Source organism: Lactuca serriola, chromosome 7 (assembly GCF_051521515.1).
Source record: "Lactuca serriola cultivar US96UC23 chromosome 7, Lser_US96UC23_V15, whole genome shotgun sequence".
Taxonomy (NCBI): Eukaryota; Viridiplantae; Streptophyta; class Magnoliopsida; order Asterales; family Asteraceae; genus Lactuca; species Lactuca serriola.
In genome coordinates, this window is record NC_136414.1 from 46,832,086 (window position 1) to 46,843,086 (window position 11,001).

An 11,001-nucleotide genomic window follows, 5' to 3' on the forward strand; every position below is an offset into this window, starting at 1 on the left:
TAATAATAACATATATACAATGACTAGCATGCGTTTTCCCCCGAAATATTAGAAAGTGGGGCCTTGAAACTCACCTTAGTTGCGTGTTTATGGAATTTAAACGGTCAGAAGTTCGTCGTAGTCAAGCTCGGGAAGGGAAAACGGCCTTCGGAAACGAGAGAGAATGAAAGAAATGGTGTACTAAGCCTTGGGGTCGAAATGGCTATTTATAGTAAGATTTTATGACACTAACGTCATGAGTGTCATAAAACTCACGTCGTGAGTCTCATGATTCACTCCGTAGACTTGCCATGTGCATCCCTAGCTTCGAAAGGTGGCCATGTGACATCTCGCGTCGGGAGTGTCATAAAATTCACGTCGTGAATTTTGGATCTTATCCTCTCGCAGCTTCTAGATTCCGAATTATGACAGAATATCCTGAGCGTCATAAAACTCACGTCGTGAATTAGCTAGTTTACGGTTTTTAAAAGCTAATTCTTCGGAATGCCATAACTTTTGCATACGAACTCCGTTTTGACGTTCTTTATATGCACGCGTAGGTATTTATGAGCACTAAAACTCACTTTTAGACTTAAATAGCTAATTTTAAGTCTATTTTAAATTCCTCTTATTATAGAGATTTATAGTGTTCGGTTTATCATAACTTCTTCACGCGAAGTCAGATTTAGATGTTCTCTATATTTTTGGAATCGTGTGGATGTATACTTTGAGTTGTATCATAAATTATGTATGAAAGCTCATACTTTATCATGAATTATATAGAAATTTTGTCACTTTACTAGTTTAACAAAATCACATTACATGATTGGCATAATCACATGTGATTATTTTTGACCTATTTTGACTGGTGTTACAGTTACCTCTTCTATAGACCTAGTGAAAATGTGGTCTTTGTAGCAAGGAGATGAGTCTTTCATGAGAAAGAATTTATAAGCCAAGGAAAAGTGGGAGGCAAATTGAACTTGAAGAGCTTCAAGAGTCGAGCGGTGAAGGAACCTCATACACTAGCCATCAACCTAAGGAGGAAACTCCTTTGAACCAATTTACGATTCCATACCTCTGAGGCATTCCACTAGAGTTAAGAATGCACCTGAGCATTATTATGGTTTCCATATTATTGTAGAAGGTAATACATTGATCAGTGATAGTACACTTATTAATCTGGATGAACCTAACAACTATAAGGAAGCCATGGCAGGCCCTGACTTAGCCAAAAGGAAAGAGGCCTTGGAAAACAAGATTTAGCCCATGTATGACAATCAAGTTTAGAACATGGTTGATAATGTACCGGATCATAAGACAGTCGGGTGCAAATGGATCTTCAAGAAGAAGACCGACATGGATGGGAAAGTACACACTTATAAGGCACGACTGGTTGCGAAGGGCTTTACTCAAACTCTGAGAATTAACTACGATGAGACCTTCTTAGCAGTAGCAAAGATTATGTCTATTAGGGTTATGCTAGCCATAGCTGCATTTCATGATTATGAAATACGGAAAATGGATGTCAAAACCGCTTTCCTTAATGGGAAATTGGCTGAGGATGTTTACATGAGTTAGCTAGAGGGTTTTGTCAATGGAAAGTACCCTAATAGAATGTGTAAGCTTGAGAGATCCATTTATGGATTGAAACAAGTATACTGTAGATGGAATCTTTGTTTCAATGAGAAAGTCAAAGAGTTTGGTTTTTTAAGAAGAGAGGATGAGTCTTGTGTATATGTCAAGGCAAGTGGGAGTATAGTTAGCTTTTTGGTATTGTATGTCGATGACATACTACTCATAGGAAATGACATCCCAACCTTCCAGGAGGTTAAGTCCTGGCTTAGGAAGTGTTTCGCTACAAAGGACGTCGTAGAAGCTTCATATATTCTGGGAATAAGGATACTGAGAGACAGGAGTAAGAGACTAATTGGACTTAGTCAAAGTACCTACTTGGATAAGGTGCTGAAAAGGTTTAGCATGCGGGATTCCAAGAAAGGTGACTTGCCAATCCAGTGTAATGCCAAATTAAGTAAGACTGAGAGTTCGAGTACAGAGGCTGAGATAGCTGAAATAAGTCATCTACTATATGCTTCCATTGTGGGCTCAATCATGTATGCTATGACTTGTATTCTCCCTGATGTGGCCTTTGCTTTGAGCATGGTCAGTAGATATCAAGGGAACCCCAGCAAGGCTCACTGGAGTGCGATGAATAACATTCTCAAGTACCTACGGAGGTCTAGGGACTAGGACATTACCTTCGGTGGGAGTGATGACTTAAGAGTAGTAGGGTATAGCGATGCTGGCTTTCAGACTGATAGGGATAATTTCCGCTCTCAGTCAGGCTGGGTCTATACCCTAAATGGAGGAGCAATTACTTGGAAAAGTTCCAAGCAAGAAACAGTAGCTGATTCAACTTACGAATCAGAGTATATAGCAGTAAGCGAGGCGGCAAAGGAGGCAATATGGCTAAAGAACTTCATTGGAGACCTTGGAGTTATACCAGCTATAAAGGAGCCTATAGAGATTTTCTGTGATAACGAGAGTGCAGTTACCTTAGCCAAGGAACCAAGGGATCACATCAGATTCAGGAACATCGATAGAAAATACCAATTTATTAGACATCGTATAGAAGAAGGACTCATCGTGGCAAAGAGGATGTCATTAGATGAGAATCCCGGCAGATCCCCTCACGAAGGGACTGAATAGGGTTAAGCTTATACAACATGTGAGGCGCATTAGACTGATGGATGATATTAGTTTTAGTAATTAGATAGCTTTCGAAACTTGTAATAGTTGAAATGTAATTGACATTTGATGTTTAAATAAAAGGTGTCTTTATTTACTAGTAAGGTACTGTCTTGTGTCAATCATTTACTATTGTTTCATTTTGCATGTTTTGACTTCTAGAATAATTATATTATTGGAAACCATCCATAGTTGTTCATACTTTGGAAGTAGGTGTTGAAATAAGACTGTCATGAATTGGGTTTGTAGATTTGTCTGAATTGTATTAGACATAGCAATGGTTGCTACAACATTCATGAGTGCTCATAAGGTATGAGTATTGGATTCAACCCACGCTCACCTGTATCACTTCATGGAATTTATCTCGAGTGATCGTGAGACGGTAATATCATATAAGTCTTCAGACCAAGAGATATGAGTTGTTGGCTATGAGTTGATTAAACATTGATAGTGCGAAACCACATCAGTAACATGATGCTATAAAACGTGTTGTTGTGTTCAACTTGATGAATAGATAGTACAAGCATATGAGTCGAAGTTTATCTGTTCCTTTTAGTCCTTGGATGATTAAAAGCGATATCTTGGGCCCCTCGATGATCTTGTTTTGACTTATGTGTTGGGCCTGGTCAGAACTAAATTGATGTGTTCGATTAAGTTCTATGTCAAACAAATCGGAAATCGGGAAACAAACTGCTGGACAATAAGTACAACGTTGTTCCATGTATTTCTTCGGCTAATATCTTGAGATCAGAGGCTTATATGATCACTTATCTTAAATGGCACATTCTAGTTGCACGAGACTTTGAAGAGCTACGATTGTTGGTCGGATCCTGTAGTCATACTTGCAGCCATAGTTATTCGACTTATCTAAGTGGGAGACTATTAGATAAGGTTTCTAAGTCCATAACTATATTTGGTATGTACTTGACCTGATTTACCATGGTTCAGTTGGGTTGCATGGCATCGGAACAATTGGATAGAGAAAATGAGAAAAGGATACTTGTGATTTGTTAATATATTATAAGTTCTAATATATTAATATGAAATCATATTATTTAATTAGTATTGATCAAAAATTAATTTGGAAATAATTTTGTGATCAAAAGAGACTAATTAAATACATGGGTATTGATTGTGTAAAACATTCATTCTTATATAGTGGGCTTATGATCCATGATTCATTAGATTAAGCTAAAACCCATAAGGTGATCCATGGATGCTCCATGGAGGTTAAAACCCATGGATCATGGAGGAAATGAATAGTCATGCACATTAGGGTTTGCAAGGTGTAACCCTAAATGTGACATACTATGTAAAGGACCTCATAGCAAGTAAAATTAGCCACTAGACATACAAGTGAGGGCTAGTCGAATCTTAAGTACAAGTGTTCTTCTCTCAAGTTATTCCAATAGTTGTGGTGTTGTGTGAGACATTTGAGGCATCACACTTGGGGTGCTAGGCTCAAAAAAGTCTTAAGGAATCAAGCTACAAGAAAAGGTGTGTCATTCTACTAGTTTTTTTTATATTACATATGCCTTAGGATATGCTAGTTAGGATGAAACCTTGGAAAAATCAAATATGCATGTATAATAGTGAAAACATAGATCCAAGGTTTCTAGGGTTGCATGCACACCATAGGAGTGTTAGAATGTTCAATACCGATCACATATATGGTTGGATCATTGACCCCAATCATCACCATATTAGCATTAAGTTCTTCATCTGACAACCCTTCTCCACTGGAGTAATCTTCTAGATAGGTTGGAGCATGTGTGTTTCTTCTAGAGAGCATGATTGTGGGACCTGTAGTTGCTTCATGTAGGTTCCCTTGTGGAGTGCTTGAGTCTACAGCTGCTACAGAACTATAATTCAACCCTTCTACAGTTGTATCATTATCAACAACTTCTTCTTCCTCATGCTCTTCTTCATCTTCTCTTATCTCTATGTATCCCCAAGTGATCTCATTGCTTGTATCTTCTCCTTCTTTTCCCTAACTCCATTGTTTATCTTCTTCAAAAACAACATCACGGCTGATTACTATCTTTTCTTTCTTTGGATCATACAAACGGTATGCCTTGGACTCTTCATTGATTCACATAAACACACATAAATGACTTTTATCTTCCAATTTAGTTCTCATGGAATCAGGGATATGGACATGGCCTAGACCGCCAAAACCACAAAAGTAATTCACCGTAGGTTTGATGCCAGTCCACATCTCTTCTGGTGTGACCTCTTTATTTGCGAGTGTTGGGCTATGATTTAGCACATATATGATCCATTTAACTGCTTCAGGCCAAAAGGTCTTTGGAACCGCCTTTTTAGAGAGTGTTGAACGAACGAGATTCATCATGGTTCGATTCTTGCACTCGACGACTCCATTTTGCTGAGAGGTGTAGGCAGCAGTGAGTTGTCTCTTAATGCCATGCGTCTTACAAAATTGGTCGAATTCATTTGAATTGAATTCCCCGCCCCTATCTGTGCGTAACTCCTTGATCTTCAAACCAATCTCGATTTCAACCATACTTTTGTAGACTATAAAATGTTACAGTGCTTCTGACGTTTCTTCAAGAAAATATGTCCATGCTTTTCTACTGAAGTTCATCAATAAAAAAAAGTGCATATTTGTTGCCTTTGCTAGAAGTAGAGGTTATTGGTCCACATAGGTCTAAGTGAACAAGTTGTAATTTGTATGTTGCTCTCAATGTACTTTTCTTTGGAATCATTTCCCTGTGCTGCTTCCCAATAACACAACGTCTACAAATTGAGTCAACTGGGGTAAAAGTTGGCAGGCCTCTCACCATTTCTTTTTCTTGAAGAGTCTTTAGACCCCTATTACTTAGATGTGCAAATATGTGATGCTAGAGCTCAGCTAGGTCGTGCTCTTGTGTGTTAGTGTACAAACATTCTTCATGCACTGGTTTTCCTGTAATAGAGCATATTCAGTTTGATGACATAACGATATCGAGAATGAGGCCTTTCTCGAGATGGTATACTTTGCACTTTCCCAACTGAATCAACACCGCAACTCCTCTTTCTTGCAGCTACCCCACACTGATGAGGTTGTTTGTTAGATCGGGAACATAAAACACGTCAGTTAAAGTGTATTTTATGTCACCGATGGAGAGCTTCACAACTCCCTTTGCATACACCATCATCTTTTGGTTGTCCCTAGCTTCACAGACTATTGACAGTTGTAATCCATCTGCATGAACGTAGATAGATCCCCACTCATATGGTTTGAACATCCCGAGTCCAGAAACCACACATCTTCTTTGATATGCTCTTGAAAATCAATCTGAGCCATCAGAAGCATTTCTTCTTTCTCATCATGCCCTGCATAGTTTCCTTCCCAGGTTGGACATTCATATTGAAAATGTCCTAAGTTATGACAGCGATGACATTCGATGAGGGACTTATCGAATGGTTGTCTTCCTCTTCGACGTCCTCGTCCTCTGTTTGGAGATCTGCCACTTCGACCTTTTGTTCTGCCTTTCGTGCTCACCTTCAGAACTTGATCTTCACGTTGTTCCATTCTTTTGAACTTCTGTTCATGGACTGCTAGAGAGCTTTGCAGTTCATCAACACTCATGGAGATTGTGTTCTTGGATTCTTCAATGGATACAACAACATAAGTGAACCTTTCAGTTAAGGTTCTCAGTATTTTCTGCACTATCTTCGAGTTTGGTATCTCTTCTCCATTGCTTCTCATTTGATTTGTCACTAACATCACTCTGGTGAAATACTCACTGGTGATCTCTTCTTTCTTCATTTCCAACACTTCAAAATCTTGTCTTAAAGTGTTAAGGAGCGACTGCTTCACTCGCTCGTTTCCCCTAAACTTCAACTTCAACGAGTCCCAAATGACTTTGGAATTGCTTTTGTCCAGTACCTGTTCAAACGTGATTCTATCAATGGCCCAAAACAGGTACCCTTTTGCTCTTTAATCTTTCATCTTTGCCTCCTCTTGGTGTTGCCTTTGAGCATCAGTAAGCGCAACACCATCTCTGGGTTCTTCAAGGCCGTCTTCAAAAAGACTCCACAATCCTTTTGCCCTTAATATGTTCTCCATCAATTCGCTCCAATGGTCATAGTGTTGACCATTGAACTGAGGAACACTTGACATCTTTTCTTCATTCATGGTTGTCACAACTCTCAAACTCTCAGTGTGTTTGTCACAGCCAGGGCTTCGTTAGGCTCTGATACCAGATTGTTAAGAAAATAAGACTCGAAAGAAAATTGAAGGAAAGTTGTGCTTATTCATTGAGTACTGGCTTTAAATAGCCTTACAAAATAACAGAGTCCTACTAATTAGGCTATGAATAAAAAGAAGAAAAAGACCAACTCTCCTAAAAGATCTTTAACTGAAGCTAAAGACCAGGTAAGCTAAAGACCTGGTGTTATTAAAAAACACGTGTCCAACTAAGAGAGCACGTGGCACAACCCCTTCCGTCTTCAAAATCGAAGACTTATATAGGTGGAAACAGAGATCGTGGTGTTGCAGTTACCGGCTTAGATGGAATAACACTCCATATCAAAGAAAGCACCACATGCAATTGAGTCGTGGCTTCTGCGGGTTTTGGAGAAATTGGCTCCTCGGAAGATGTAGTGGGAGGTTGAAGACGAAGTGATGGTTGAGATCGGAACCGTAAAATACATATAAATAGCCAATTATAATGGCTGAGATTGAACGCTAAAGAAATCAGACAGCTGAAGATCTAATAACGGTTATCCACTCACGGCAGTTAGTAATAATAATAATTAGTAAGAAAAATGTAAATAATTTGCTACTATGGAAAAAATCAATTCAAGTATATATTACATGTACCGATACAAAACACAAGATATACTTTACTATTTGTCATGCATTTCCATTTGCAAGTAGTTCTGTGAGAAGATGAGGTAAGTCCTATTCAATGTGTATCCTTTTAAACTTGCGTATTAATTAATTAATAACAACAATACATAAAAAAAAATTACAGTAAAAAAAAAAACATATTCTATATATAGAAGCTTAGATAAGGCTCAGCAACCTTTGATCTTATTTGTTCTCACTATTAAATTGCTCGTCAAAATGAAGAATAGAGAGTTGGAGTTACAAGCAATGGGATTTTCTTTACTGCAGTGGCTCCATCGTTCTCTGTCATATCAATACTCGTAGGGCTTGATTTAGAAGGAAGTTGCCAATTAAAGTAGTATAACATTTGAGCAAGAGCAGCCTCGATGGAAATCAAACCAAAATTAATCCCAGGACACATCCTCCTCCCTGAACCAAATGGGACGAACTCAAAGTTTGTACCCATGAAATCAACAGAAGAGCTGTCGAATCTCTCTGGTTTGAAACTTTCTGCATCATCCCAATATTCAGGATCAACTGCACATGCAAAAGCGTTGACAATCACTTTGGTTTTCACTGGTATATCATAACCATCGATTTGACAATGCTCTCTACATTCTCTTGGAAGCAACAAAGGTAGAGGAGGGTGAAGCCTTAAAGTTTCTTTGATGATGTATTTGAGGTAAACCAAGTGTTCTAAGTCGCTCTCGGTGATTTTGTTCTTTCCCTTAAATGTTTCTCTCACTTCTTTTTGTGCCTTCTCCATCACTTTAGGGTTTCTCATCAGTTCTGTCATTGCCCATTCGATTGTCATAGCACTTGTATCGGTGCCTCCGCTAAACATATTCTGTGTGAATAAAAAATGTTAGAAAGTCATCAAATGCTCTATTATCTATATATTGCATTGTACATGCATGTTCAAACCTAGTAGTACTCCTCTGGTTTTCTTATTTTGATTCTTTAATTAATATTCTGAGTCAAAGCATTTCATAATATTTTATTTCTATTTGAGTACGCATACTTTACCACTCTTGTTATCCGAGTTATCATAAGCTAGTAGGGTTAAAGAGATAGTCTGATTTTTAAAGATATGTATACATACGTATACAAAAAATTAATTCCTTACACACATATGTATACATACTTATAAAGAACAAATGGAAGCTAGTTATGCCATGATTTTCGTAAGTGTATAATAGAAAAATGCATGGGGCCGGCGCATTAACAAGCAGTACGTAGTGTGTATCACTTTATAATTGACCTGTAGCTTAATTAACTGTTTTGTTGGTCTCTTTAATACTAATTTGTGACTTGTGAACACTCAAAATAGCATGATGCTTTTGTCATTAAATACTAAAAATATATTATCTTAATTTATAGAGATGTTAATTAAATGGATATATAGTCTCATTTTGGCATCAAGAAAAATCAATGGATATGCATTGTGAACGCAAGAGGTACTACATGTCTTATATGTTAAAACAGGCGGGGACATATGTACTTACAGCCGTACACCCTTCAAAATCAAGTACTAAATATATTCTCTTATATTTTTCTTATTCTAACATTTTTTTTCTTATTCATCCTCATATTCATATAAATTTATGTTTAAATGGTAAAGGTACGCCATATTTAAGCCATATTTAATGAAAGTAATAATATATAGAATAAAAATAATAATGATAATGTGTGTCATATTTAATGGTGACTTGTTTCATAATACACTAGTTACTATTCAAAATATGTTGGATGATAGGTAGAATGAAAATATAGAAGAGTATTTAATTTCGCCAATATGTATCATAAAATTCAATTATAGAAAACTTTCCGAGTAAACCATAATTAATTATAAATTTATAAGATATGAATAAAGTTATGCTCTATATGTTATATTACGACATTATAATGGAACTAAACCCGGTAAATTGGTATTCAAAGTCTTATCTAATGTCCATCACGTCACCTATCCAGGATTTGTTAATTTATGGATGTCACACAATTGAATCTTGATAATAATAAATAATGATAGATGTCACTCAATATTTTTAAACTTTAATAATTCAATAAAATAAAATAAAAAATTATTCCCCTGTTTGTATAATTGCTACTGTGTCATATCAACGCTACAAAATATTTATATTTATATTAGAAATTAGAAATAAAGTCAACGAACTTACCACAAAAACAGCTTTGATGTTGTCGTCTGTGATAGGGAACTGTAAGCCACCGCTCTCTTTGATGGTGAGAAGAACATCAAGCAGATCGTCTTCGGATTCTTTGTTACTTTGTCTTCTGATTTTCCGTTCCTCAAAGATTTCTTCAAAAATCTTATCAAGACTCTTGTGAATCTGCGTCAGCTTGGATTTCAATCCAGAAATGACCGAAAGGAATCCAAACTCAGGAAACAGATCTGCAACATAAAACCCACTTACCAATCTCCCCAACTCGTCCACAACTTCGATCAATACATCTTGTTGTTTACAGTTACCACCAAACGAAGATTTGCACACGATGTTGTTGATCATTTCCGTTACCTTATTACGTAAGATCACCGGTTTTCCGCAGGTCGATCGAATGAACTCAATGAAATGGTCGACCTCTTGTTCCCGGAATCCACTGAACGACCGGACTTTCTTGGCGCTTAAAAGTTCAACGGTGATCATCTTCTTCATTTGTCTCCAGTAATCGCCGTAAGGGCCAAGAGCAACGTCGGAGCTCCCATACAACACAATATCAGCGACGAGTGCATATGGACGGCTGGCTAGTGCGAGATCGTTGGTTTTGAAGACTTCTTTGGCTAACTTAGGTGACGAGACGATGATGGCGGAGATCTGGCCGAGTTGCATGTGCATGATGGGACCGTATTTCTTAGCTAAGTCACGGAATGCATGGTGCGGCAGTGCTCCGGCGATCTGGTGGACGTTTCCGATGATGGGTAGTTTTGGTGGACCTGGTGGGAGGTTTATAGATTTTGAAGCGTTGCGTTTTCTCTTAAGAATAACGAAGAATGAAAGAATGAGAGAAGAGATGAGGACCAGGAAGGTGATGTCGAAGTCCATTGTGGTGATGAAGAAGATGATCGTTGGTGTATCTGTATTTATAGTGCACCTGCAAAACGGGTGGCAAGTGTAAACCCTTTGTAATTTGTGGCAATCACCTGACCTAGTCAATAATCATGTTGCTTTTAGTTCATCCGTTGGATTATTATTATTATTATTGTTTCTTTATCATTTTACCATTTATTATAAATATATATTCGTTTGATCATACTATTAAAAAATTAAATAGATGTAATAATTAACGAATACGTTAAAAACTTCAAATGTAAAGGTGTGAGCCAATCTACCACTTTGTTATTTTTTTCTTATTAAAAATATATTGATATATAATTTGAAACTTTTCATTAACAACACTCTTTAATTAAATAGTTTAAAACT

At 37.3% G+C, this 11,001-nt stretch overlaps 2 protein-coding genes across 2 annotated transcripts; both read right to left on the reverse strand.

Annotated features, from left to right (window-relative positions):
* Positions 1 to 5,911: 5,911 nt before the first annotated feature.
* LOC145063944 (uncharacterized) lies at positions 5,912 to 6,868 on the reverse strand. The gene is made up of 2 exons (XM_079011495.1): positions 6,705 to 6,868; positions 5,912 to 6,635 (listed from the first exon to the last, which is right to left on the reverse strand). Exons 1-2 carry the CDS (start codon positions 6,866 to 6,868, stop codon positions 5,912 to 5,914), a joined length of 888 nt encoding a protein of 295 aa, XP_078867621.1.
* A 620-nt stretch (positions 6,869 to 7,488) lies between these two features.
* LOC145062417 (cytochrome P450 Tp9025-like) lies at positions 7,489 to 10,645 on the reverse strand. The gene is made up of 2 exons (XM_079010027.1): positions 9,742 to 10,645; positions 7,489 to 8,411 (listed from the first exon to the last, which is right to left on the reverse strand). The coding sequence occupies exons 1-2, from the start codon at positions 10,621 to 10,623 to the stop codon at positions 7,797 to 7,799; spliced, it is 1,497 nt and encodes a 498-aa protein (XP_078866153.1). The 5' UTR covers positions 10,624 to 10,645; the 3' UTR covers positions 7,489 to 7,796.
* Between the last annotated feature and the right edge of the window lie 356 nt (positions 10,646 to 11,001).